The sequence below is a fragment of the Melospiza melodia genome, chromosome 3 (genome assembly GCF_035770615.1).
Source record: "Melospiza melodia melodia isolate bMelMel2 chromosome 3, bMelMel2.pri, whole genome shotgun sequence".
NCBI classification, from domain to species: domain Eukaryota; kingdom Metazoa; phylum Chordata; class Aves; order Passeriformes; family Passerellidae; genus Melospiza; species Melospiza melodia.
The window spans coordinates 58272740-58299830 of NC_086196.1; the positions used below are offsets into that span (position 1 = coordinate 58272740).

At 37.7% G+C, this 27091-nt stretch overlaps 1 protein-coding gene across 3 annotated transcripts in view; it reads left to right on the forward strand.

Moving 5' to 3' along the window:
• Positions 1-27091, forward strand: part of SMYD3 (SET and MYND domain containing 3) — a 380229-nt gene that overhangs the window by 315172 nt on the left and 37966 nt on the right. For all 3 annotated transcript variants that reach the window (XM_063151903.1, XM_063151904.1, XM_063151905.1), the window contains 2 exons: positions 16534-16621; positions 19918-20092. In XM_063151903.1, the coding sequence (XP_063007973.1) occupies positions 16534-16621; positions 19918-20092 (263 nt within the window). The remainder of the gene's footprint in view (positions 1-16533; positions 16622-19917; positions 20093-27091) is intronic.

Here is a 27091-nt window from a genome sequence, read left to right on the forward strand (position 1 = left end):
ACTCTTTAGACAGATAAAATTTGATGAGAAAAATTATGCTGCTCCATGAAATATATATAAACTCAAAATGAAGACTGACACGGTTACATTTCTGTGCTAGCTGACATGGATAACCAGAGTGCAGTTACAACACTGCCTAGATGTCAGGATTTGAAACTCTAATATCTCAGATATTAGAGATAGGCAAAGGCTACATTTTCAATACCATGAAAGGGGCTGCAGCCCAGCCACAGGGACCCTTGCTGAAGCCAAAGTTACAGAAGTTTAGCATCAACTGATACACACTGGCACTCACCAGTTCAAGGGAAGGATTCCATGGCTGAGCTGTCACAATGGCACTGCATGCAAAATGAGAGAGAAAATAAGCAAAGTGAGCAGTTCCTCACTGGTCACTGCTGGTGAAAGGACTCCACAGTGAATCTTTTCTATACAGTAGAAGTTCTTTATCTTTCTCTCCAGCTGTGAGCACAGCCACGGAATAATCTTGGTGCATAGCAGCTATCAAGGATGAGAAAACATAGAAGCAAACAGTGGCAGTAGCTGAGCTGGGAATCTTAAATAATTTTTGTGCCTGAGCCTCAATGTGAGCTGCATTTTAATTCTAAGGATGTACTATAATGCTGGCCAGTGTCTCTTAGCAGCATCTGGACAAGCAGCCTGGCAAGTAGAAACACAGCACTGTAAGCTGGTTAAGATAAGATTGAGGTGAACGTTTTGGTGGTTCAATTCCTGAGTAATTAAATGGCACTGACTACAAATCTAAACAAGACTTTTGTCCAAAGTTAGAAAAAACAAATCAGGAACTAAAAGATGGGGGAAAACCATATCTTCCTAAAAGTCATTCATAGAATGCATCTTGTCTGTCAATACTTTAAGTTATAGCTACTGTATTGTCTTCAGTTCATTGTATCTTTGACAGATTTACACATTATTCTTTGTTCCATTTTAAGATCAATCTCCACTGTAATTCAGGAATGTGTGCCAAGCTGAACTCTTGGCAACATATTACTATTCCAGCACATAAAAGCCCCTTCCATTAATTATAATTAAAGATGGGTTTACATTGATGACAAACATTTAAATGAAGAACAGTTTTTTCCACAGTCATGAGCCAGAGAATTGTTCACGTTGTACATCTTCAGCCAAGGATTTCAGGGACATTTGTGCTTATAGAATGGTTTTGTTATGAGTCGGGTTTCTCTTGTGGAGCCGGGATTTAATATTTTAGTCTAGCTTGGTTTTTGGAAAGCTTTTATTTATTACAAGGTCAAAAGCAATGGACTTGACTCTGAATCATTTTTATATTTGGTCAGTGTTTGAGAGTTGCCAAAGTTAATAACATAATGCCAGTAAGCATGTTATTCCTTTAAGCATTTCTTTTCCTTTGAAAAAAGTACTTACTTATATTGCAGCTCAAATTTTGGTAGAGAACATCACAAGTCCAGTTTCCAACTAAAGGGCTCTCAAAATAAGGTCATCTGAACAGCAACCAAGCTATCAACCTCTACATAAAAACACCACTTGCAATTCTTTACCTGTTATTACATAAATCCACCAGCTCTGTTATAAACCCACACCCTCCCAAAATAAGTTCCTGAACCTGAAGTTTTGACATTATTTTTGTAGTAGAGAGAACAACTATAGTTTAGAACTTTATCAAACGTAAGTAAATTGATTTAATTAGTTGCTGCAGCATGTCTGTGGTTGATTTGCCTCACCAGATTTCCTGAAAGAGACTTGAATATGACCAAAGATACATTTTACAACATTTTCACCTTTGATCTTAATGTTTGTTCTCAGCAATACCTTTGAAGAATATGTGCTTAAATTGCAGAGACATTGTTAGATGAAGAGTATTATTATTGACTGTTGTTTTTAATTAGGATGTAAAAGCTTCATGCAAAATCACTATACAAAAATGTCACCCCTCCCTCAGGGATCATATATTTAGGACACAGGAAACACAAAATTATATGTTAAGAAGTGCCTTTTGAAATTGCTGAATTATGAAGTGCCATAAGTTTGTGTCCCAGTTTTCCTATTACTTATTTATTTTTAGATGTTTACATTCTCAATAAGTTTCCCAAGTACAGTATGAAAGATGAGATCTCCAAATTAATTCAAAAGGTGAAGCCTGGGAAGCAAGGATTGTTGAAAACATTGTATTTTTATACAGCTAGCTGAACATACAACCCTTTGATCAAAGCGAAGACAAAACTAGGAGCATCTGTTTCTCTAGTCATGATTCTAAAAAACTTGCTAAGTACCAATGTAATACCAAACAGTGTGTTAAAAAATTGTCAGGATTTTGTTCCAATAAAATCCTGGTTTAATTAATTTCTTATCAAAATACAGAGTTTGCAATAGTTAATTGCAGAATTTTTTCATTCCTCATCTTTTTTACTGTTTTTCCACTAGAATTGCCTTTGAAGCAAACTGCAGGATGACATCAAGCCAGAGATCAGTCACGTTTCACCCACCTACTCTTCCAGCCCAATGTCAATATCACCAGTACCTACAAAAGTCAGTGGCGGTAATTGGAGCCTGCTGGGACACAATGCTGTTTCTCTCCATAGGTGGCTGGCTATTTCTTCCCTCTGGCAAGGCATTTGGTAGTGACATAAACTCTGGATTCATTCCTGAAATCCAGCAGTCAGACTAACACTCTTCTGTTTCTTTCAGAGGATCTTACTCTCTTGGGATGGATTTCCAAACAGCCAGGGACAGAGGGCTTTTATTTTTCTAGTGCCAAAAATAACAGTAAAAAACAAGGCAGCCACTTCTAATTTCTGGGATCTCTTGTTCATTAACAAAGGCATCATGTCTTCAGCTTCTCAGCATTTCTTACATGATGTCTGAGGCCCCTTCCATCTTTCAACATTGTAATTTTTTTCCCCTAAAGTGCAGTTCCAAAGACAGTGGCAAATGCACTGTGATCATTTTTCCATGACAGCTGCTTTGGGACTGCCTCAGTGTGCTCTGGTCACCACTTGGCAACATCCAGCTGGAGCTCACTTGGGTTGTCAAGGTCATGGAAAAGATCTGGCTGTTCTTATAAATAGACATGAGTTGAAAGATGTATGTAAACTCTTTGCCTGTTCAGGAGATCCTTAATAGGGCAACCTGAATCAGTTTGGTCCACAGAGTTCATATTTAAAGCAAACATAGAAACTGGGAGTGTGGCACCCTCCTGGGAGTCTGGCTCTCTGCTCATCTCAGTGGAGCAGAATCTCATTCCTTTCAGATCCAGCCATCTAATAGGAAACTTAAATCTTCTGGCAGATGTTGTAAGGAGAAACACTTTTTTTTTTACCAAAGGAAGGAAGAGAGGGCATTCTTATCAACTTTTAGACTGTTGCAGCTACATTTAAGTGCCTGGCTTCTTCTGGATCCATCCTTTCTGGATGTCCAGCTTCCTTGGGAATGTTAGAACTAGCTATTACTGGTAGGATTTCTTTTTTCAGATGCTGTCATTCCTATAGCAGTCACTATTTGGTCTCTGCTGAATGACAAGCAGAAATACAAAAAGTCTCACTCTGGATTAGCAATCTAAAATAAACATAGAATATTCAAAGAGAATTAGCAGTAATTTAAATATAAGGCTAGATCAGAAAAATCACTTCCCAAACACTTTTTCCTGCAATGATTTTGGAAAGACTTTTTTTTTTCCTAAATACATATAGAAGCCAGTCATTGCATTTTCTGAACTTGAATATCTGGATCTCTTTTGCTGGAGCTCCTATAAAATCTTGTGTGTTTCAGCCTGTCAAGGTGGTTTCTAATAACAGTAGTACCCTAGGGAATAATCTTGATTTTTGATGTTTTTTCTTGATCTGTTTATCAGTCACTTTTTTTCTATTTTGCAGCGTGTTGGATATTTTAAAATGCCATTAATTAGGTAATTTGATTGAAATATGATAGGTTTCAATTCAAATCCCTTAAGTCATTAAGAAAACAAAAAAGATGTTGCAACTTTAAACTGCAGATTTCTGGACTGAATGAGTTTCGATTTTCTGGATACAAAAATCTGTCTGGTTGAAGGTCATCCACTTTGGACAAAATAATATCTACATCAGAGCCAGAATGACATTTTTTCCTAGCTATTAGAGCAGACCCTATGTGGTAAGAGAACCCTACAAGTCTGTCTGATCTCACCATCAGGTGATGGGTGAGATTCAGGTGAGTCCAGGATGTGCACTGTATCTTTCTTCTAGATTCCTGTTCCAAATCAAGTAAAAATAGGAGCTTGGATCTTTTTCTTTCTAAGTGTATATTTTAATGAGCTACAAATTTTAAAGAAAAAATAGAAGAAAGTGATTGGAAATACCTTTTTTCATTGATTCTCTGGACATAAGCAAAATCCTTTCTGACAGTAAAGCAATTTATCATTTACCTTTGAAAACTCAAACTAGGACAGCAAAATTATATGGGCTGACCATAAAGTCAGCCTTTGTGGGCATGCTGTATATTTTGATCCCTCCATTTTATTGTTTTGTCTGTTCTTAGACTCTCAGCTTTTGGGACTAATATTCTCTTTACTCTGTGCAGAACTAAAACCCCTGAAAAACAATGTAGCTGTGATTCTGATCCTGCCAGTTTTATAAATAATAGCAACAATTAAGTCAGCAAACAATCTGAAATCACACCAACATGGAGGAAAAAAAAAGTGGAAAAGTAGTCTACTGTTTATCAGCAAATTTGAGAGTTACTTAAAATAGGACACAATTTTGTTATTTCAGCGAATTTTTTTGCAATATGCCATCTTTAAGTAATTTCAGCTAGTTTTTGTCATATTTGACTTATTCCTTGTTGAAGACATTGCCCTGAAGACATCACCCACTACTACTCCATGGGAACCTTTTCCATTCTGAATAAATGTTATCTACTATGGTTCTTATGATTCTCCTTCATATCAGTGCACTATGTGTCTTTCTCTTCAGATTCTGAATATGCTTTCTGCATACTCCACATTTCTGGTTCTTAATGCCATCCTCATTGTATACTATATACTTTATGATGCTCAGCAATTTGTGTTTTGTTTCATTTTTCTTAGCCAAAAAAAAAAATTGTCCTGATAAACCTTTCCTTTCTTACAGTGTATTTTTGTCTGAGATCACTTACTGTCCATACAATGCCCAGAAATCACTAGAAATAAATACTGTAAATACAGGAGGTGCAAATGCTTGGTAAAGATTAGATTCCTTGCAGTGCCTGTTGTCCTAGTTTGCTGAAAATTCCAATCAAAGGAGAGGAATAATGGCTGGTTGTGTTAAGCAGGTTTGTGCACATCGAGCCTGTAAGTATGACCATGGTTTTACCTTAAATGGGTCAATAATAGCTTTAAAAAGTCTGGGAAAAGTTTAATCCAGTGGTCCTGGTTTTTTTCTGGTAATCTGCCCATCATTAAATCTGTGAATAAACCATTCCCTCTCTTGGAAGAACAGCACATTCTGTGAACCCTTTCACTGTGATTGCTTTTTGTGGTGAAGTGGACATGTACCTGCACTGGACAAACACAGGTCTGGCTGGAAAAGCAGTATTGTATGCGTATGTGTGTGCAAAGGTACATGCATGGAACGTGCAAGGACAGTTTAAAAGTTCTTCCTATTTCATGAACGTGTTCCACATCCAGTATATGGTGGGGGTTGTTTTCTTTTGCTGCTATTTGTTTTGTGACCTTTGTTAGGTAATGTGAAGCACTATTTCATATCTCCCTTCATAAATTAGATGCTGAAATGCCCATTATCTGAGTAAAATTAAAAAAGATGAGTTATTCTTTTGTATATCTCAGTATGGAACTTATTAGAAAGACTCACATTGCTATTTCCCATGCCACATTGTGAAAATGCATCTTTCACTCTAGGTTTATTTAAATTAAGTGAGATGGCTTTCCTGCCAGCTGCCTCTAAGCTTTTAAACACTCTTTGCAAGCCAAATTTTATTTTTCAAATATTGATTGACTGATTTAGAACTGTGTGGCAAGGTCATCAGGTATCATGAGTTCAGTCTAATTGCTTTTTGACAGTGTAATAATTCAAAATTGAGATTCTGGCTGAATTCGTAGAAAGCACCATAGGTTGAGAAAGACAGAATCATCCTCTTCAGTGCCTAAATCATTTCCAGTCCTTAACTAATATTCTCTGAGGTGTATTAAAGCAAGAATGAGCTCATTTGAATAACAAGGAAGCCTATAACTTTTGAGACTGTAAAACTGCAGACTAAATGCTTTGGCTTGAAAAATTGCTATGATAAGCAATGTGCCATATCAGCTTCTTGCCATAATTTAATTCATGTCACAACAATGCAATAACTAAGCTGTAGTTATAAATTTTGTATTTGTGAGCTCTATTCTGAGACATGGAGAGAGACTCTTGTGTGTGTAGAAGCCAGCAGGCTTTAGAAGGCTCTATGTACTCCAGCCACAAGAGTTACAGAGGACTGGGTAATTTTTTTGACCCACTGCAGGATGTCCTGCTGTTTTCCATGAGATTGCTCAGTGCATTCTGTGGAAGATGTTGATTATACCATTAGCAGTGGTTTGAACTGGGGACTGTAGTAAAACGATGTATCACAATTCTGCCCAAGACTTATCTGAACACCATCATTAAGAAAAATATCTGGCTGCATCATATTGATTATGTATGAATCTTTGTCTTAGTGTTGGATATAAACTAAGGCTCCTGCACTTCCTTTAACAACATCTAGACAACAAAATTTTTATTCTCAAAGTATTTCAAGTTTACAGCTTTATGTAAAGCTTGCATCGTTCCCATGCACAAAAGAAATCCTTCCGAGCTTTGAGTGCTTTAGATGTGATTCCAGCTACTGTCTAATAATACAGTAGCTTCAACCTCTAGATGTTTTGTATAGTGGAGAAAGACACTGAGGTTCTGTGGCTACTACTCTGCATTTGGTTAATGAGGGTGGGGGTCCATATGAAATGAGTTGCTTCTCCCTGCCACAAACCCTGACCTGCCAAAGAAATGTTACAAAGAAAGTGTTGAGGTAGCTTTTTGGAAGGGCAGCACTCATCTATCTGACTGGGAGAAAATTTTTAGGACAGTTTGTCTGTTTTCAAGCAATGAGTGAAGTACTTAGAGGAGAGTACTTATCAGGACATAAAGAAATAGATGTCTGGTACTGTGGACTGTTTTTGAAAACTGGAAATCCAGTGTAGATTATGTAACACCAAATTAATTTGTTGCAACAGGTCCCAGGAACAGTTGTTTTGAGGTAAGATATCTAATTTTCAGTACAGGTGGTGTGATGTAGACTACCTCTCCTTGCTTTGAGTCACCTTGGCCCATCACCATTCAATGCTGAGGCATGTAAATACTTCTAACACTGGCAGTCAACAGGAGCCAGCTGCATGGGAGCTATCCAAACAGTAAATAAAGACCCTAAGAAATATTTAGGGTCTTATAATAGTTTCCATGGCATTATGACGTTTTAGAGAATGTCTCTTTCACTTTCTTTTGTATTTTTTGTGAAAATGAACAAAATGTTCATGTTATCAAATCAGAACAACCAAAAGATATTGGAAACTGTTTCAAGCACTCGTTTGCCTTATGGATTGTTTCTGGCTGCTTCCCTTAAATCCTGGAAGAGCCTCCGCTGTTTAAAATGGTGTTAGTTAGGGGACACTCAATAATAATTCTCCTAAGAATTTTTTGAAATGACTAAAACACTCTACATAATCTTTTTAAAGTATTTGCAAACCTCTTCTTTGATTATATTAAACTAATATTGATCTAGTCAGAAGTCAAATATTTTGGCAAAAGTCTAGAGGAGGAAACTCCAGGTATTGTACTCACTCAGGGAGCTGCAGTTGTAAAAAATTATTTCAACCTCCTTTATTCATGACCTTAAAAAACTTGGAGACTGGAGAGTGTGGATTTGAGTACTGATGCTAAATATTCAAGAAGCATACTAGTGAGTTAGGCAACCAGTTTTATCAGTACTCTAGGAATTTTGAGATCCAGCAAATGTTTTAAGGTGTAGAGTGGATTAATTTATGTATGATCTTAATCATGTTGCATAATGACTATATATGATCTTAATCATGTTTCATGTTTATTTCTAAACCATCAGCCTCCTGTATTTCACACCCATTCATTCAGAAAGCACATGCTGAAGTAAATAGTATTTTTTTACATTGCAGTATACATTAAAAAAACAGAATTACTATAGCTACAATTTTATCATGTGGTATCTCATGCATTAAGATATTAAATTATTTTGATATTAGTTCAAAACTAGTATCTAAATTAATGTCATTATATCTTCAGTGAGAACCAATAATTCAATGGCCACAAGTTCTTCAGATCACTGAAGCATATATTGAACTTCACAAGTAACTACACTTCTACTTAGTGAAGTATTTAGTCATTTGCATAGATATTAACTTCAATGGGATTTATATATGCTTTTAAACTTAAGTGCATATTTCAGTGAACTGATGAATGTGGATTGGATTACACCTTGTGAATAACTGAAAATTCTGAGGATTTTGGACCTACAAATCTCTTCTGAGCCACTAAATGCACTCAGTGGCACTTCATATCTCCACAGGTTGCAGAATTAAGGAATAAAGAAGATTTGCCTTACAGCTGTCAGTTTGTGTGCTGAGAGACCTAGAGATTGCCTTAACAAATGTGTAATGTCTGAGACAGTCTGTGAAATACCAGTCTCACTGTTGCTAGGGATTAGGCTGAACAGTATCCTTGCTCAGGTAGATGAACTAACACAGGGTTTGTTTTTGTACTGATGCTGGAAATCACAACGGAATTACAAACGTGACAAGAATTTTTGGGTGATCTGGCATAAGGCCCTCTCTCACTCCTGCTAAGCTGTAAGTAATTTCCTTTGCTTTTCCTCACTTCTGGTTTTTATGTGTTGATAAATAGTGGACTTCTATTTATTGTTCTTCCCACCGTCCAATCAATTTTTATTTCTGCTTGGATGGGAATTGTGCAGTCAGCCCTAAGCTCCTGGCATAGGGAGATTTCTAAAGGCAGTGCTGCTACAGACACAAAACTCGGTCCTGTTGCTCATCATCCTGACTGGGGGTAGGCGCTGAGGTCTTGGGTCTGCAAAGTGTCAGTCATCCCCAGGGCCTGAGCTGTGTGGGACACAAAGATGGGCAAGTATGACTCCAAAAAGAGTAGTAGTATGTAAGGGACTTAGTTTAAAAATAAATATGGTAAATGTTTTGGGCACCAACCAGAATAACTTACACTTGACTGAAATGACTTCAGAATGCATTAAATGTATGTGCCTTTCATTTGAGGAGTCTCCAGGTGGCAAGATGCTATAATGTAGTTTAGCTGCTTAGCCCTGTGTATTTGTTATATTTTGACAGACTGTCTTTAGATACTATCATGCTTTCTTGCTAAGTAGCCTAGCATCCTTTTATACTGCTTTTTAAGAGAGAAAATGCTGTCTGTAATGTTATTTGTTGAGATTTTTATCACAAAGAGTAGATGTAAAACAGAAAAGCTCTAATAATAACACTTGATCTGGGAGCATTATTGGGTTTAAAGAAGTTCCATTGGGCTCTGATGTTTGAGACTAATAAGTACTTTGAGCTGTGTATTTTCTCTTACTGCAGGAATTTTTTTATATGCACACTCTGAATATATATGCACTCTAAAGGTTGTTCTGACAACACATTTAAATATTAAATCACCATAATAATCAGTTATATATAACGCTTATGAAATAATCTCAAAGTGTATTCATAATAACTCGGTTTGTAGAGTACACAGCATTTTCATGAATGAAATGAAAGTAATTGCAAAAACATTGCCAGTAAAATTAATGGATGACAAAGACTGAGAGAATAATAAACATTTCTGAGAACAGATAAATAATGGAGAGTAACTGGAATTGCTGTTAAATTGGACCTATTGAAATATAATGCACCACCATGGCAAGGGTGTTCTACATCTGAAAGGGGGATCTACAGCTATGATTTGTTTCACCACATCTCAGACAGCTACGGGATAAATGTCATCATCTGGGCTAGTTGCTCTAGACTTTCTTTATGGATAAAATGGAGAAGAATGAACACACTTTGACTGTTATTCATCTGACATATTTTAGAAGCCTGCTTTAGGATAATGCAAGTTGCACCCAGAGAGTGTTTCTTTATCATAGAGAAGGGTGGCCCAAATATCTACATTTGAGCAAATGAATCTCAGCATGGGTGTCTGAACACCCACAAAAGAAATGGAAAAAATTGTGTTTTCCTCTGGCAAGGAAAGCTAGTGTGACCCTTGAATCTATATAGCAAGGGAGTCAGTAGGAAGAATGATGCCCATTTTCTTCACTATAAAATTTTCTTCAGATTTATGAGGTTGCCTGTGTATCATACAAAATACAGATGCAATGATCTTTGAAAAGGCTGTTTAAAAATGTGTGTGTCTAAAAAAGTCACAGAAATTAATAGCTGAAATGGGATTGCAGTAAAGGAGAATGGAGTATGACTGACAGAAATGGGATTACTATTTTCTGCTGTGCAGAATTGTGAACCTGGCAGATATTGGACTTGCAGCGGTAGAGGTTGAGAATTGTTTGTCTGATTGCTTCTCCTACCTTATAGTTTGGCTTAACTAAATCTAAGATGGACTTATCTTAGTCCCATTTAATTGTATTAAATTAAACTGACTTCTTAAAATAGACTTGCTGATCTTAACTTTTTCTTTATTGAAAGCATCTCATTTTAATAAATTTCTCACAGTTGTTTTTGATGTCACTTTTAAATTTCTGTGTAAATATAGTAATGTTGTAACTAAGTTGGATAATGTTAAGGGAAGGTTATTCATACTGCCCGGTGAAGGTCTTTGTCTTTTTGCATTACTTTGTATGCAGGGTGTGGGAAGACCTTCATCTTGGTCTCAATGCCTAAGTAGAGCACTTAAACATGAATGGTGTGAACAACTGCTACATTTTCCGATATCTATATGATGTATAGTGTTACTAACCTGTGCAGTTCTTGTGCACTTCCAGACACCAGAGGCAGTAATCCATGAAGAGCTGGTATTGATTGTTTGAGGGAATGCATCCTGCCTAATACTGAGCAATGAACTGCACAGATTCAGTATAGCATCCAGCTCTAATGTGTCTTGTTTTACTCTGAGAATTCAAAAATAAAAAGTACAAATTCAATTTGTTCAGAAGTTGAAGCCTATCCCCTCCTAAGAGCCTTACAGGGAACACAGTATTGTTTTTGTTTGCAAATAGAGTACCTTTGGAACTGCCATATGTCCCAGCCATGTGACAGAAAACACAAGGCTTCTGGTGAGGACAATCTTATGTGGGTTGTAGAGGATAGATAAACTGGTGTTTGTGAACCTGGCATTATTTTTCATGGAGCAGGGCAAGGAGCTTTGAGAACTTCAGAAATCCCTTGTAAATCTTGAATCACAACAGGGCTGAGTGCACTGATAATTTCACATACTTGTAGTTCTTAATGAAGTACATTCACAGGACTGAAGGTGAGTGAATCCTCGGCTGAAGCTGCAGGCTTCTATAAACCACAGCCCTCAGAATCTAAGAGATGAGAAGTCTGATTCTGGGTTTAAACTTGATCCATAAAATGTTTCATAGGAGATGACCTCAGCTGTTTTGAGGAAGTGCTCAAGTGTGCTTTTCCTTTTGCTGTGTCTGTAGCCGCCTGCACCTGTGATTGCCTGGCAGGCCCTCATGCCCTTTTTGCTCTGAAGAACTCATGGCAGAAATTTAGTATAGCTGCAATATCACAGCTTGTGTACCACATTTTCTCACTGACTTTTCTTCATCTTCTTGAAAGGGAAACTTCAGAAGATGTGCAGTGTCTTTACTCATTTAATGCTTTTTTGCTGTCTGGCATAAAACAACGAGTTACTGAGTTTACTGGAAACAAACATGCAGTAGCTCCTGCACTTTAAAATAGAAGCAGAAATAGAAAATCATTATTTTTGCTTTCAGAGTACAATGTATCAGAGATCTGTTCTAAAATGTCATTCCCTAATTTAAATGTGTATGAGCTCCTCTGTTCTGTTCAGATGCACATCTGTAGTTGTTTAAATTTTTAAATTAGGAATTATTAAAAATGAATTCAAATTAAGAATTAAGCAAATCATATGTGATGGACAACAATTTCTATGAAATGGTTAGGTATTTGAGGTATCTACAGCTTTTAAGGTGTTAAAGTATTACAGTTCAGAAAACTTAAAAAATAAGCTTCCACCAAAATGAGAGAACAGGGTTATCTGCTGCTGTCACACAGGATTATTATTGTTATTATAAATAGATTTTGTGTTCAGAAATAATTATTATTATTTGCTGTGATTTTTCAGTCTTGCAAAAATACCATATCCAGTCATATTTCTTGTTAGACTCCAAACTTCTGTTTGAACTATGGTTTATATGTTTTTATCCTTTGTAAAGCTGACATTTGGTGGTTACATTGCACTCTTTTAATCCATTTGTATATTTAGAAAAGCAGATACTTGTCAGGAAAACTTTAGTCCTTCTTTTTCACTTGTCTCAGGGCAGCCTGGGAGTCCAATGCCTCCTACAAAGCTTTGCTTATTTCCGCCTATGTGGGACTGGATAGCTGAATTCTGAACATAGGCAAATAATGAAGATGCCATTGGACATACTTCAAATAGGAGGAATGCTGGGAAGGAGAAAAAGAGGTATAGGGGTTATTTACCATTTGGATTTTCCTGTTGCCACTTCTCCTTTCTCTTAAGGGAAGTGAGGAATGCTTCATGGTTTCCTCTCTGTGGGCAATGTGGGGCTTGTTTCTCTACCCCCACCTATGATAAGGAGAAAGGTGAACTTTATATAGAGGACCAAAAATCCATGTCTCATAACTATACTGTAACCTAAATGTGAAAGGAGAAGTAGTCCTTAATAAATCTTTGTGGTGGTCAGGAGGGTTTTGGAGGTGCAGTGCATAACAGACAATCAGTGGGGGAGCTGCGGGAGCACTTTTGGGGAGAGGGCAATGGTGCTTGCTGGTTAGCATGTGCTTCTTTTGGTAAGAGAAATATCTTCTCTCAGAGGACATGCTGTCCATGTGGGAATCTTTCAGCAATCAGGATTTTTAATGCTGTGATCACAAAGAACAGTGATTGCTAACACTGTGTGTGATAGCAGTAGTGCCTGATATTAATATGCAGGGAGCACTTTCAGGAAGTATGAGAAACAGATGAGTAACTGGGGGAAGAGGAGTGCTGTGAAGGAACAGGAAGGCAAGAGAGGCATTTATCTGTACTTTGTAGATTACACTCCTTTCTAAGGACAGTTCCATTAAGGATGGAATGTCTTCAGGACTCAAATAGCAGAAAAGATAGAGAGAGAAGTAATTTTTAGATAGAAATACTGGAGAATGAAAGAGGTGATTACTTTCAAATGCTTATTTCTGTGGTGTCTGATGTCTGTACTTGTTTCAGGAGATGATGCTTTTATAATAAAACTTCCTATCACTTAAAGCTAGAACTGCAGATCATTTTATATTAGGCCAGTCTTCAAACAGATTGCAGTCCTCATCAGATACTCTCCAGTTTTCTTGTTTCTCTCCTTTTTGTTAATGCTTTGTGACTAGATTATCTGGTCTAATTATTTTTTGGACCGAGAGAAAAATATTTTGTTTTTCTGAGAAACAAACTCTTGTGTTTAGTGTCAGAGTTAGAAATTAGGAAAATAATTAGGCAGAAATTGCCAGCTCTTCCTTCTTTTTCAAAGGCCTCTTTTTTCTTCAGCTGGTGTTCTTTTCTATAAATGAAAAAAAGTCCATCTTTATTGTTGGCAGCTCTGCACTCCTGGAGATTTGACTGGGAACTTGTTCTCAGAAGAGATGTTTGAAAGGATGTTACTCCACAGAAAGCTGTATCTCTCATAGCTGTTATGACCACACTCTTAGATTGAATTTAAAAAATCAGTATAACTTTTAATCATGTCAGTTATTTTCATAATTCCAACTCCAAGGCAGCTTTGTGTTTGTAACTGGCTTAATCATATTGCATGGACATGACTTTGAAGATGTTTCCAAGGTAGAGAAACAACTTACCTGGAGAAAGCTTATTAGGCTGGAAGGCAGTGTTCCCAGTGACAGCCTCTCCTTGTTGTTGCAGCCCCTGCTTGGCTGCCTGTTTGGAAACAGCCTCCATAGCTTGAACTAGAGCATTTAGGAAAGGACAGGACTTCTTTCATGTGTGGAAATCTGATGAAGACCAGTAGAAGTGTAAAATGCCAAGCTAGTCATATCTTTGTTCTTATGTCAGCCAATCCCTAAAATGCCTCATCTTAAGAACACAGAAAACATCTCATTGAAACCTGTGACTTAAATCCTTCCCAGAGCCAGGCATCCTGCCCAGATCCCTCCATCCTAAACTCTCATACAAAAAGGATAAAGACCATGAATCCAGAGAGGGCTGGGGATTATTGGTCCAGCAGACTGTCTCTATTCTCTACCTGGATATGAAGCCACTGTTTACTTAACTCTATGCACTAGAGTGAAGGCTGGAACCCCCAACCTTGCCCTGCTTTATGCTGCTAATAAAATGCCAGAAGACAAGAGGAACTCAAAAAGCTGCACTAGACAGAGAAAGATTAATCTCCTCTGAGTGAACACTTTAGTCATTCATCCATCAGTCTTGCTATGTGCAAATTGAGCCCTAAGTCTTTGGCCTTGCTGCGTAGTTGTTTTCCTTCTTTCACTTACAAATCTCTCTCAATTCCCACGCTTCTGAGATTTTAGTTGCTAGGCTTACAACATGTTAGAGAAACACTCTGAATGATACTTGGGCTAGTGAGAAAAGAGAATTTAAAACACTTTTTCTCGTTTAGTACCTCCTTAAATGGAAGATTTCACAGATGTCATTATTAGTATCTTATAGTCTGAATTTATTTTTTAGATCAGTCGATGAGCAGCACCTGACCCATGAAGGCATTTTAAAGAGATTGTTTCAGGTTAACCAGCTGTGTTCAGAACTACATGTGGTCCCACAAAAATCAGTAGAGGTTACATTGGCAGTAGGAGATTGTGTCCACCTGCTGCAAAGCTGGAAGAGGGCTGGGCAGGTTCACTCACTGTGTTGATAAAATTTCTGTGGTATGAGCAGGTTTGTCCTAACATTCACCTTATCCCTTCTGGTGGCAAATTCAGCTCTGCACAAAATTATTTCCAGGTGATCATTTCATTCAGATAACTGATTGTAAGGGAAGTTTATGTTCAGAATGCAGTGGGGTCAGGCTGCCCTCCTTGTAAGCCCCTACAAGAAGGTAGGGCAGCTGAGAACAACCTTGATTAAATCTTGATTTAATCATCCTGGAATCCACAGAGGTCTTCTGTTTCATGAAGCAGACAGAAAGACAAAACTGCAAATTGAATGTGAAACTGAGTGCTGATCCTCACTGTAAATTTTTTCTGAATTTATGGCAAATGGGGAGCAGTGGAATAAGAAAATGATGCAATTCTAAGCAATTACAGATGATGGGCACCTCAGTGGAGGTGCTTCTGTGATTCCTAGTGAGCATCTCTTGGTTACAAAGTGCTTGATAAGATTTTAACACACTTTCACTGTTCCTCTGCAGCCCTCTACCCCTGCTGAAGACTGATCTTTTTAGAACTGAATTTAAAATATTCCTGCAAGACTTTGCACTTTAAAAACCCTCTTATTCAAAGTAGCAGGGTGTTTTATAAGGAGAGAGCAGTAATGAACTGCAGTGTATTACAGGCCTGAGTTTTAAAGATATTTTAGTTCTGTAGCAATGGAAATGGAAGAACTAGATGCTTTTGGAAGTCCCACACGATGCTTAACTGTGTCTGTAAATGCTTTAATGCATTTGTTCCAAGTGGTTTGCCTACGGTTCAGTTAGTCACTGCTAGAGAGCTGAAATGGGAAACTTTCTCTTTACTGCTGTGGCCATTAATCTTTTTTTTTTTTTTCTTTATGAGAAAGTGATAGGAAAATGTAGCTGTTTGTAGAATCCATTGGAGTAGGGAAGAAATAGTAATGATTTAAATGGTAGTTCAGATTTTTTCTGAGTTGTACACTTCTGGAACTTCATGTTTATAACTGTAATGGATGAAGCTAAACTCCCACTGTTTGTCTCTGTAATCACCATGTGGTTAAGCAAAATTACTTGCTAAATCCTTTCTACAGTCTGCTTAAGGGAAGTCTTAGGTAGCAGGTCTTCGGAAGAATTTGATCTCTCAATGCATTTTGATAGTAAAAACAGGCTATTAATTCTTTTCTTCTGGTTGATCATAGTTCTTGTTGCAAATTTAATATCTGATTTGAGTATTTAATGTTTCCAAGTTTGCATTCATTTTTCTCTATATCATCTCATTTGCTTGCAAAACAGGCTGAGTATGAATTCCAGATGAAATGGGGGTTTTGTGTTTATAGAAAACAGCAATACAGTTTCTACAAGTAGCTTTTAACAGTTAAATCCTTTAACCCTGTTTTTTCATCATTACTGCGTATTGTCATTTTACTGTTTTTCTCATTATATGCATTTGTTTCTATTTTCCAGGATGCTGAGAAACTGGCTGGTGAAGAGCATGCCTGGAAAGAAGTCAAAGATGCTGTAAATGAAGTGAGATATCCAAAATCAAAAGAAGGTATCCTTTCAGTGACAGGCTATAGTCTGTCATTCAGTTGTGGAAAGATCCCATTAGTATGCAGCTCATCTCTTGAGATTAGATTCCTAACATTTACATTCTTTTTATTGTAATGTTTTTGAATTAATTTGATGTTTAAAATGTGTAAAATTCTTAATTTTATTAATAATGGAGTCTCTCATTACTTGGAATGGAACTGCTTCATTTCAGGGATGGTAACTACCAAGGACATGAAGGGTTATTTTGGCTCTGATTTGGATTTCTGCTATCACAGCCCACCATTTCATATAAATCCACTTCTAAATGAAAGCTCAGTTTGGGCAAAGTTAAATTCTTTGTTCCTTTACTCTCCCGTGAATGTTTACAGGTTCTCATTCTTTGCACAGCAATGACAATAACAAGGAAATAATCACAGACAGGTTCACAGCAGACATTATAGCATCATTATAGTAAGATGTAATAATATATAATAATAATTGGCAATTAAGCAAATTGAATGAAATGATCTTGCACTAATAAACAGAACTGGAGTCTAATGGCTGTCATGTAGATATTCCATCCAATTAAAGAAATTAGTGAACAGCAGCAACCAAGAAAAGATGAGCAGAAGAGTGGTGGAGATTTTTACTAGAATACTATGGGGTTTTTAATCTCTTTCTTATCTTGGTCTATTCAGTGGAATTTCCCTGACTGGGAATTCGGCCTGTTGTGGCAAGATGCCTTATCACTTTCAGAAACGTGGGCTTTCTCTCAAACTAGAAAGAATTTAATCTTCCAGTACTCCTTTTGACAGCACGAAAAACAAGTTTGCATAGTGATATTCCAGGCTGGAAACAAGTGATCACAATTTATACAGTAACAAAAAACCCAATGCATTACACTGAGTTTGTTTCTTTCTAATCCAGAGAGATTAATAGTTTTAGCAAAGGGGAAACAATCATCCACTTTGTTTTAATCTCATATAGTTTCTAGTTTGTTTTAAGTTCCTCTGTAGTCACTGGATTGAAACAGAACTGAAATAGTTCTTCAGGGCCCACCTTTCAACCTGCATGTTGAATTATAGATATGTAACCCAAAGGTGCAACAGTTCTTATACTTAAAATATGCAGTCAGAATACTGGTCCTTTTTAATGTTTCTGTATTAAATTGCAGGAGAAATTGCATTAATGTATTTTGTGAGTGTCTTTAATTAAGATTACTGATTTAACTGATAGTTAAAAATTAATCAAATGCGTGGTAATAAAAGGCATCAGGACTGGCTGGAAAAATCTATTCTTGTTGTCTGTTCAACTTCTGTTGCCAGTCATGACTATTTGAAATTTGTCATCTTTCCTTCCACTGCACCACAACAGCAGTGTGAGCTGGCATGCAGTGGCGAGTGCAGTATTGAATAGGGAACTTGACTTTTGTCCACTTGCCAATAATGAGTAGAAAACCTTCCTGGCAGACTGAGGCACATAGTTATTAGCTCCTGCAAATATAATTTTTTTAATTAATTTTTAATTAAACCAACACGTTCTACAGTTGGGAAAGTTGGTGACTCCCACACTCTGAGCTACTGACGGTAACTGATGTGGTGCTGAAATGCTAAACTCCTAGTTAGAGCTGCTTGGGGCAGTCCTCCTCTCCTCCTGGGCTGGTGCAGGACATGCAGCTCTTTGGTACTGTTGCAGCTGAGGGCAGATTTTCTAGCTTGCAATTTTACTTACCTATAAATTTGGTCCAAGAGGTTTTGTTGTATAGCACATCTACTATCAGAGGCTGGTGAAAGCACAAAGCAGAATAATGAAAAGTAGAAGCAGACATACTGTGCATCAGCTAAAATGGTAATCTTTCAAGAATGTCAGTGGCTTGTACTTTCTACAAAAATTGTATCAAGTGGAAATAACATCCCTCATTCTTCTGGTTTTTGTCCTTAATCAGTTGTAAAGAATACATGGATGTTTGCCAAAGATATAAAGGTTAAGGTGCAATTTTATAATAACACATTCCTTCCCTTATATGGCTCTTTCAATCCAAGGGCATGAGAGCAATTCACAAATAATTAGTTTAGCCTTGTAACAACCATGCTATAAATCCTGGCCCATGGTGGTCACATTCTTAAATTTAAGTATGTAAATATTCCCATGTTCAACATGGACTAATTACTTCATCACAGGTTTGTCATTGTACACTTTAAATTCATTGCTGGATTAGTGTGAATAGTACTTGCAATGATTTGTGAAGATAACTGCTGGACTTCCTTGAGCTGATTGTGTGGAAAGGGCTATAATACAATCAATGTTATCACTTCTCTTGCTGTAAGTCTAATTTTTTCTTTATTTAATTTCTTCTTACTTGTGTGAGTAGTATCTTTTTGGTGCTAAGACTGCTTGCATTCTGGGACTCCCATGGGTACAATCACAGGTGGTAATACTCATTTGAAAATTGCAGGTTTTGGAGTTCAGATTAGGTGTGGTCAGAGAGGAAAGAAACCAGTCCTCAGAGAAGTCAAATCATGTAGAATGTAATGGAAAAAGTGATTTGTGCTAAGGACTATCCAAATGAAGTGTGTGCAAGGTTATCTTTTCTCACAAAAGAAGGAGGTTGGTATTCAAATCTCACAAAAAATCTTGTAGCATTGGAGGTGAAAATCTCCTTTACTGCCAAGATCATTAGTCCTGAACTACAGTCAGACATCAAAACTGTGATACTTTTCTTTCTCATGCATGAAACGTGCAGCTGTACATGAAAAGAAAAATCACAGTGCTCTTTATTAATGTTTCAAGGAGAAAATTAATTCATTTCAAGAAAAGGTTCTAATTTCATGAGAATTCTAAAAAAAATAAATGTGCAGCATAAAAGAGTGAGTCATTATATATATATATATATATATATATAATTATTTTAAATTCTTCTTTTAGCTGCTGGGACTTTTTAAAAGACATTTCCATGGACTCTTGCCCTTGGCTTTAAGAACTGGAGTATCTTAAGTAAATAATGTTTCAGTACCTAAATAAAAGTTATTTGAATTTTTGTAATGTATTAAAACATCCTTGCAATTTTCATCTTTCTTTTGCCATTTATTGCTAAAACACTGCCTTCTATAGAAATTGTTTTGCTACATGTAAACAAAGCACAGTTACCTAAGCTGCCACTTCAGCATTTAAGTATGTTTTCAAGAATTATAGCAGAGTCTGGAATGATGACAACTTTTCTATTTTAATGCTTATAGGCTCTTACTCCTTGCTAAACAGCATTTAGAAGTTGTATTTTTGTCTGATTAAATAAATTTCTTTAACTGAGGCCAATAACAGAGTGGAAGCATATCCTGGCAAGGTGCCAGAATCTCTTGAGGAGCCACAAGGGTCATCTCCCAGATACAAATATCTACCAGCTGAAAATGCTTGACTGTGCCATGGATGCCTGTATTAACCTTGAATCCTGGGAAGAAGCATTGTATTATGGCAGCAGGACTCTGGAACCATACAGGTAAGGGATGCAATTGGTTCAGCTGGTTCCAAAGAGAGGGGAGAGCTGGCTGTCTCATTGAAAGTGAAGACTGTGCTTCATCTTGATACTTCTTACTGTTTTTATTTCTTGTGGGTGTCTTGCATTGCTTTCCAGGTTGGTGAATGAGGCAGGATGCTCATTCTGCTTTCACAATCAGGCTGAATGCAAATAAAAGGATAACAGGAACTATAGTAATAACAACTTATTATTATCGCCTTGTTTTTTCACGTGTTCAGATGCTGCCCCATCCCTGATCAGAAACTGACTTTCTGTTTCAGGCTCCATTGACATGAGGATATCAGTGTTTTATGCTGAGACGGGGCAAAAGTGAGGGGCCGGTGGCTTGTTGAAATAATGTGTATTCTCTGTCTACCCTATACATAGATTTTATAGAAAGAATAAAAAAATTCTTGAAAAGGGAAATTTCAACTGGAAATTGAAATTGAAAAAGCTCCTGGTCTTTATTCTGGGGAGAGATCAAGGTGGTGAAGTACTTGCTTTTCTTCTCTCCTGATCAGTACTTGTTCCTGTGCTATGTGCTGGGAGAGTTTCTGAGGCTGATGGTCTTTTGTTGATAAGGATAGTTTAGGAGCTCCTACATAATGTGATAAGGCTTGAAATTGATTGGAGCCTGGAGTTGTAATGCAGCTTTGGTTATCTAGTACAGAAAGGGCAGGTGCTTCTGCTTTGGTCAGTGTGCTAAAAGCTTTAGAAAGCTCACATCTTTGGGTTCTGAATAGTTGCATTGTTTGTAACTAAATGTAAGCCTGTGCTGAGTGTCCAGGTACAATGTCATTCACACATGAATGTTCATCCTCAGGAAGGTATTTTTTACAGCATCCATTTCCTCTCTGCTGGTGCACCATGTGATGTTTCAATACACTGTGTGATGCTGAGGAGCGTGAGGGGTGTGCTAGAGCTGAGCAATATGCTCTGCTGTGAATATGAACCTTTCAGATGTTACATATTTCCCTTAATCAAATGGATATGCCATCAGCATTCAGCATTTTGCCTGAGGAAATCCCATATGGCAGCCTGTTTCTGAATAAAACTCTGGGCTTCACTTGAGGAGCATAGTGTTTCAGAGCTTTCCCTAAAAAGTGATCATTGATGAACCTGCATAGGCTGTGGTGCATCACAACTGTGGAGTAGCTCTGTGTTCATAATGACTATTCATTTTCACAGAGGAGGACATGAGTGCCTGAAAATTTTCATGTTTCTTAAGGGTGAAATTCACGTTGTGCATGTCCCACTTAACCTTTTACACAGGGCTTGTGTAGTACTGCAGCAGTACATGCTTCCTGCCAGTGTTCTACCTTGTGACACACTTCAGATGAACGGAGTATTCTGCATGTTTAAATGTTCCCCTATTAAATATAAAAACCAAACCTCAGTTGTTCTGGGTTGGTTTTTTTATATTAATTCAGTTCTTCACAACTGAAAACTGAGCATTTATTTTCTGCAGACATTTCTGAGAGCAGAGATTACAGTGAGACCAAGTGCAGTCTTAGCAGATAATTTAATAAAGCTTTCTCTGTTTTGCTTGCTGAAGTGTACCATCGTTTTCAAGCTGTTTCATGCAGCAGTTTGGAGATGAAGGATTTGACTGTGCATCCAATTAGCATCTCTTAAGGTAATAATTATTTACATGAGATATTTGACCTTTTTTGCACCTTGGAGAGCTTTTTGTTATTCTCTCCTCACCCAAAAGCATTATTTAAGAGAGATTTTCAGTTGTTTCTTCTTCTTTTTACCTTCAAGTCATCACTACAAGCTTTGACACACCTGAAACAAAATCCTCAGTTTCTCATTACAACAAATTGTGCCCTAAGCAGCAGGAGAGCAAATCCTAGGAAATCCTTTGGGATACATTGAATTTCTCCTGTTGAATCAATCTACTGCTTGGCTGCTCCTGCAGTTCCATTATAGCTACCTATTTTCCTTTCCTCAGCTCTGGAAAAAGTATTCATACGATCTCCACAGGGAATCACCTGAGAATTCACTCAGTCCATATAAATAGGAAATCATTGTTACAACTTTAAAGGCTCTGGAGACTTGGTCAGAACCAGTTTTAATTTCAGGTAATGTGTTTATTGTGCATTTTCCATTCCTTTAGCAGCAGGATTAATTTTCAGTGCTGTGTGACACATTGTATCATAATGTATGTTTTCATTATGATGCTTGCTGACTTTTTCAGAATCATCCACTTCATGTAAGTGGCAGAGATAGATCTGTACTACATAAAACTGATTTGTCATGCTGGATACCCAGCCTAGTGTTTTAGGTAGCAATAATAACCCATAAGGAGCATTGTTCAGGACCCCTGATATGGTTTAGCAAACAGAAAGGAAGAAGTAGTGTCTGCCAAGACGAAAAGCTGCCTTCTCCTTTTGTGCTGAACTGTAGCCACCCATTTTTTGCTAAAACCTACAACATGTACTTTCACTGAATAGCCTAAGCCAAGTGTATCTACATGGCTTTCCTAGAAAATGGCACATTAATAGCCTGTCTGTCCAAGAGCCTTAACCAAAGCTAAGACATTTGCCTAAGTGAAAGCTGCCCCATGTCATAGTCAGCACTCAGCAGCTTGCAAAAATAAACTTCCTTTCAAAAATCCTCCTGAGCCTTAACCACAGAATAACAGAGTATCAGCAAGAGGTGTTACACGGGTTTGTCATGTCTCAGTTAGCACATTCACACTCTGCTCTGACTGCTGCTCGTGAAGGATCAGATTCAGAGATACTGAGAAAGACAGATTTCCCTTAGGTTACCTCAGAGGAAGGACCCAGCATTTAGCCCTTAAATTACTGACAAGGCACATATGTTCTGGGGATTAGGTTTGGGGTATATTTTCCCCTTGTCTCAAGTATTCAGTGCTTTACACTGCTGCCAGAGAGTGGAAAAATGCATCTGTTATAAAACTCAGCTAGATGTCCTCAGCTATTGTAACAAGGGTAAGAGGAGGAAAAGAAGTAACTGTGTGACACCACAGGCCTGCTGGGCTTACCTGCTGGATAACACCATGTCACCTCTTTGGGCTCATGGCACATCAGGTTGGTGAGATTCTGATACAGAGACAACAAAAATGTTCATCGATTTCTGCTCTGCACTGCTTACAATCCCCTGCTGAATTTCAAGCGAATGTAGAAATCCCACTGGTTTTCAGATGGGTTGTTTTAATTGAAAACCCTTCATCTCCAGTGCTGCAGCATTAGAAGTGACTGGAGGGCTGCAATATAACAAGAGAAAATCCCTTCTTTTCATGCCCTGCAGAGGTGCTGTGCAGAAGTGCTGCTCTGGCTCCTCACCCAGCAGCCTTGCACGTCCTTCCCCCTGCAGCCCCTCCACTGAGTCAGCACAAATGCAGGGCTTGTGCAATGTGCCTGCTCTGCTCCTGCAGTGGAGGGAGCTGGGTGAGTGTAAGCACCACATATTTGTGTTATCTGTGCATCATTTGTCTGCCCTTCTACCTCCTCCTATTCTCCATCCCTTCCAGTAATATTTTGTAGTACCCCATTACTTCCCCTTTTGTCAGTGGCTGAGTTCATTTAGGGAAAAGGGAAAGCAATCCCAGGGAGTGCAGTTTTGGATTGTTCTGCAAAGGGCTGGGTTTAAGAGCAATGACTGATGTGTTCTTGTCTTTTTCTGGGAACATGGTTGAATTTTCATTGGGTTAATGAAATACCAGCCAGGAATTTTTGATTTAAAATTCTAATTCAATATATATGATGGTCTATATTTTCCAAGTATGTGAACTTCAATCAAAAGGCAGATTAAAAATGGATGGTTGCTATAGTATCCTTTTCTTGAATCATGATCTTGTAAAAAGGCCAAAAGAAGCTATAGGACTTAATATTATGGGAACAAACTCTAAACCTATTTTCTCTTCTTCAAGAGGGATTTCCAATAAAGAATCTGACTTTCTTTTAGTCTGATTTTCCCCCCTTTTTGAATGCATTTAGAAAAAAAAAATCCTTTTCTTTACAGCTATGTGTTTTGCAATACACATGTGATATATGCAATGACTGGAAATCATTCTTTTTTATCAAATATCTTTGGTTCTTTAGTGAGCTCAACAGACTTCTGTGTACTGGCTAGTTCTGAGGCACTTGAATTGAATTTGTATTTACATTGAAAGCTAGAGAACCGAAAAATATCCCTAAAACTGCATTGCAGTGATGAGCAAGGCCACTGGGGGATGCTCCTGCTCAAGGGTTACAGCCCGGGTCCGGTCGGCACCCTGGTTATGGAAGGTCCCCCGGGGCTTCGAGCGGGGCTGAACCTAGAGACAGCACTAATTCCGTGACCAAAGTTCAATGTCTTAATCATAAACCATCAGTTGTAAACATAAATCTTACCTCTGGGATCACCCGAGAGGGAGTGAAAAATGTCAAGGTGGAGAAAGCAATTTAAAGAAATAATGAAACAAAGAACAGAAAGAACTAAATCTTCCTTATTCACATTGCTGGGAGTTTTAGAAAATGCCCGTGGCATTTAATGTTTAGGGCAAAATGTGTCAAAAGAAGAGGAAAACCCAGTATAAATAAGAGAGTGTATTGTCTCTGGCTAATTATAGGTAATTCTTCCAAAAGACAGATGTTTGTAGCAATATTTACACCATTTTTGGCTTCAGTGTACCTATTTTGTCCATACACAGGGAAAATGCTTGTCACTGGGCTGATATGTTTAGGAATCCATTCAAACACTTCAGCAGCCCACTTCTGTCTTCCATTTCTCCCGACTTCCTGCCCTCCGCTCCCAATAACCTTCTCCAAAAAATGAAAAAGAGAGGTTTTACACCTGAAGTCTGGTGCCTAAGTTACCTATGACCTGATCAATCCCTTTCCCATGTAGGAATTGGATTTTCTGTTTTGCTGGTTGCTTGCTGTGCATGTCTGCCGAGCATCATCACCTTCAATTCTTTGGTTCTTTCCTAGTTTTGTTTTTCTTGTATGTTTCCATAACAACCCTGAATTGTCCCCCAAAGTGATACTGACCTGCATGATCCTCAATGACTTCCATAAACTCACACTTCCATAAGTGCTCCCCCTTCAACCTTTCTTTGTTTTCACATATTGTGCATATGGGAAAAAATTCTTACTATTCTCTCCAGTCATGCCAGCTGGGTTTTTGGTGTAATTTTGATGTCACTCGTTTGCCCAATAGACTCTATCACACATGAGTAGAAGCTCAGCAACAGCAGTCTTAATTTGCAGTGCCTTGTTCAGTGTATACCACATTTTTTAGGCTAAGATATCCTTAAATAACTACATTGCTGCAAGATTTTTGGATCAGTGTATGTCCAGTAGCTCTATATTTGTATACTGGTGCTTACTGTCTTCTAGTTTCAGGTTTAGTTTCTAGTTTCGTCTTTCATTCGTGTCAAGAGCTATTTGAATTTGAGTTTTACAGATAGTGATCTCCTAGTGATGTTAGTGAACTAAATCACTAAGTTTCCCAGAGTTGCATATTTCTCTGACACAACTGCAAGTGTTGATTTCTTCATTTCTCACATAGCATTTCCAGGTGTTCTTAGATTTCACAGATCTTGAAGGCTCTGTGTTCTTTGCAATGATAACTTCATTTGCAGGGATTTCTTTTGGGGTTTTGGGTTTTTTTTACTGTAGGGTCACTTTCAGATTAAGATGTTAGACCATTCAGAGTGGTTCATGCTTTATCTTGAATAAGGATCTTGGTCCCAGTCTGTCTGCCTACCAGGGCCAAAAAATTCAGTTTACTTTTGGTATTTCTTGGATTTTTGCTTTTCTTTTTTACTTAAGCACTAATAGCTGGTATTTTTGTCTTATGATCAGGGGATCCTTTCTTGGTTTTTTATATGTGCATGCTTGCAATTTACAAAGGACGGACTTATGCAGCCATTACCTGAGCTCTTTTCATTAGTCTGCTTGCTATTACACACTAGATTTGTGTGCTGTGAAAAAAAAAATGCAACATAGTTATTCTATTGAAACAATTTTGAGAACAATTTTGGGGAATTCACAGTGTCTGTATTGATTTTGCAAAGAAGAAAAGGGTGGAATTGATGGCATACAGATTCTAAGCAAAGGTTTGGTTAGAACCAAAACTTAAATGAGATTGGGAAGTGATTTCAAGGGAGCAATTAACAGTTAAAAAATAGAGACATATGAAACATCTATGGCATTTTAGATTCCTTTGACAGTAACTGAACATTGCTTTGCAAAATCTACTTTAGAGGTAGAAATCATGGTGAAAGGGAGAAAAAAAGGAGGAGAATCACTTAAAAAGACAGATAAATTACAATTCTATCTCTGATGAAAGAGAAAAAATGAGAGGGCATGAAGGAAACAGGAGCAGAGAAGCTGTAAGGAACAATGCATTCTCTGAGGGGAGATTTAGGAGAAGTCTGATTTTAGTCATAAAATACCCTTTTCTTTGTTAGAATAATTTGTCAATTTGAGTTGAGGAAGCAGAGAGAGGAGACTTGGCAATACTTCCAAGGTGGAAATCAATTAAGACTTCCTTGTGGTACAGATGCGAACAGTAGTGAAAAAGTAAAATTGTGGTATTTAAGCAAGGAAAGAGAGATAATAGAGATAAAGGCTAAAAAAGATGAAAAGGCAGTATTTTTCCCCATTGAAAAACCAGAAGAGTTCGTGAAAAGGAAAACCATAGTCATGAGGAAGAGAAGAGGAAAGGAGCAGTGGATAAGGAGAGCAAAGAAATTGAAGAACATAGTTTGTTTAAAGGGTGAATCAATGTGAATGGCCAGGGAGAGTGAGAGATGGAAAGATGGTGCTTTGAAGAGGGGTGTGCTGAGCCTGAAAATCGAAGGAGGTATTGTCAAACAAGAACCATGACAATGAATTACTAAGTTCCTAGTGAAATGATCCATGCAGCAGGGAATGTAAAGAATGAAGATCACAGACGTTCTGTAGTAAAATAGGTGATGCTGAGTAAATCTGAAATTTCACAGACTCATATTGATGGGAAAGGAAG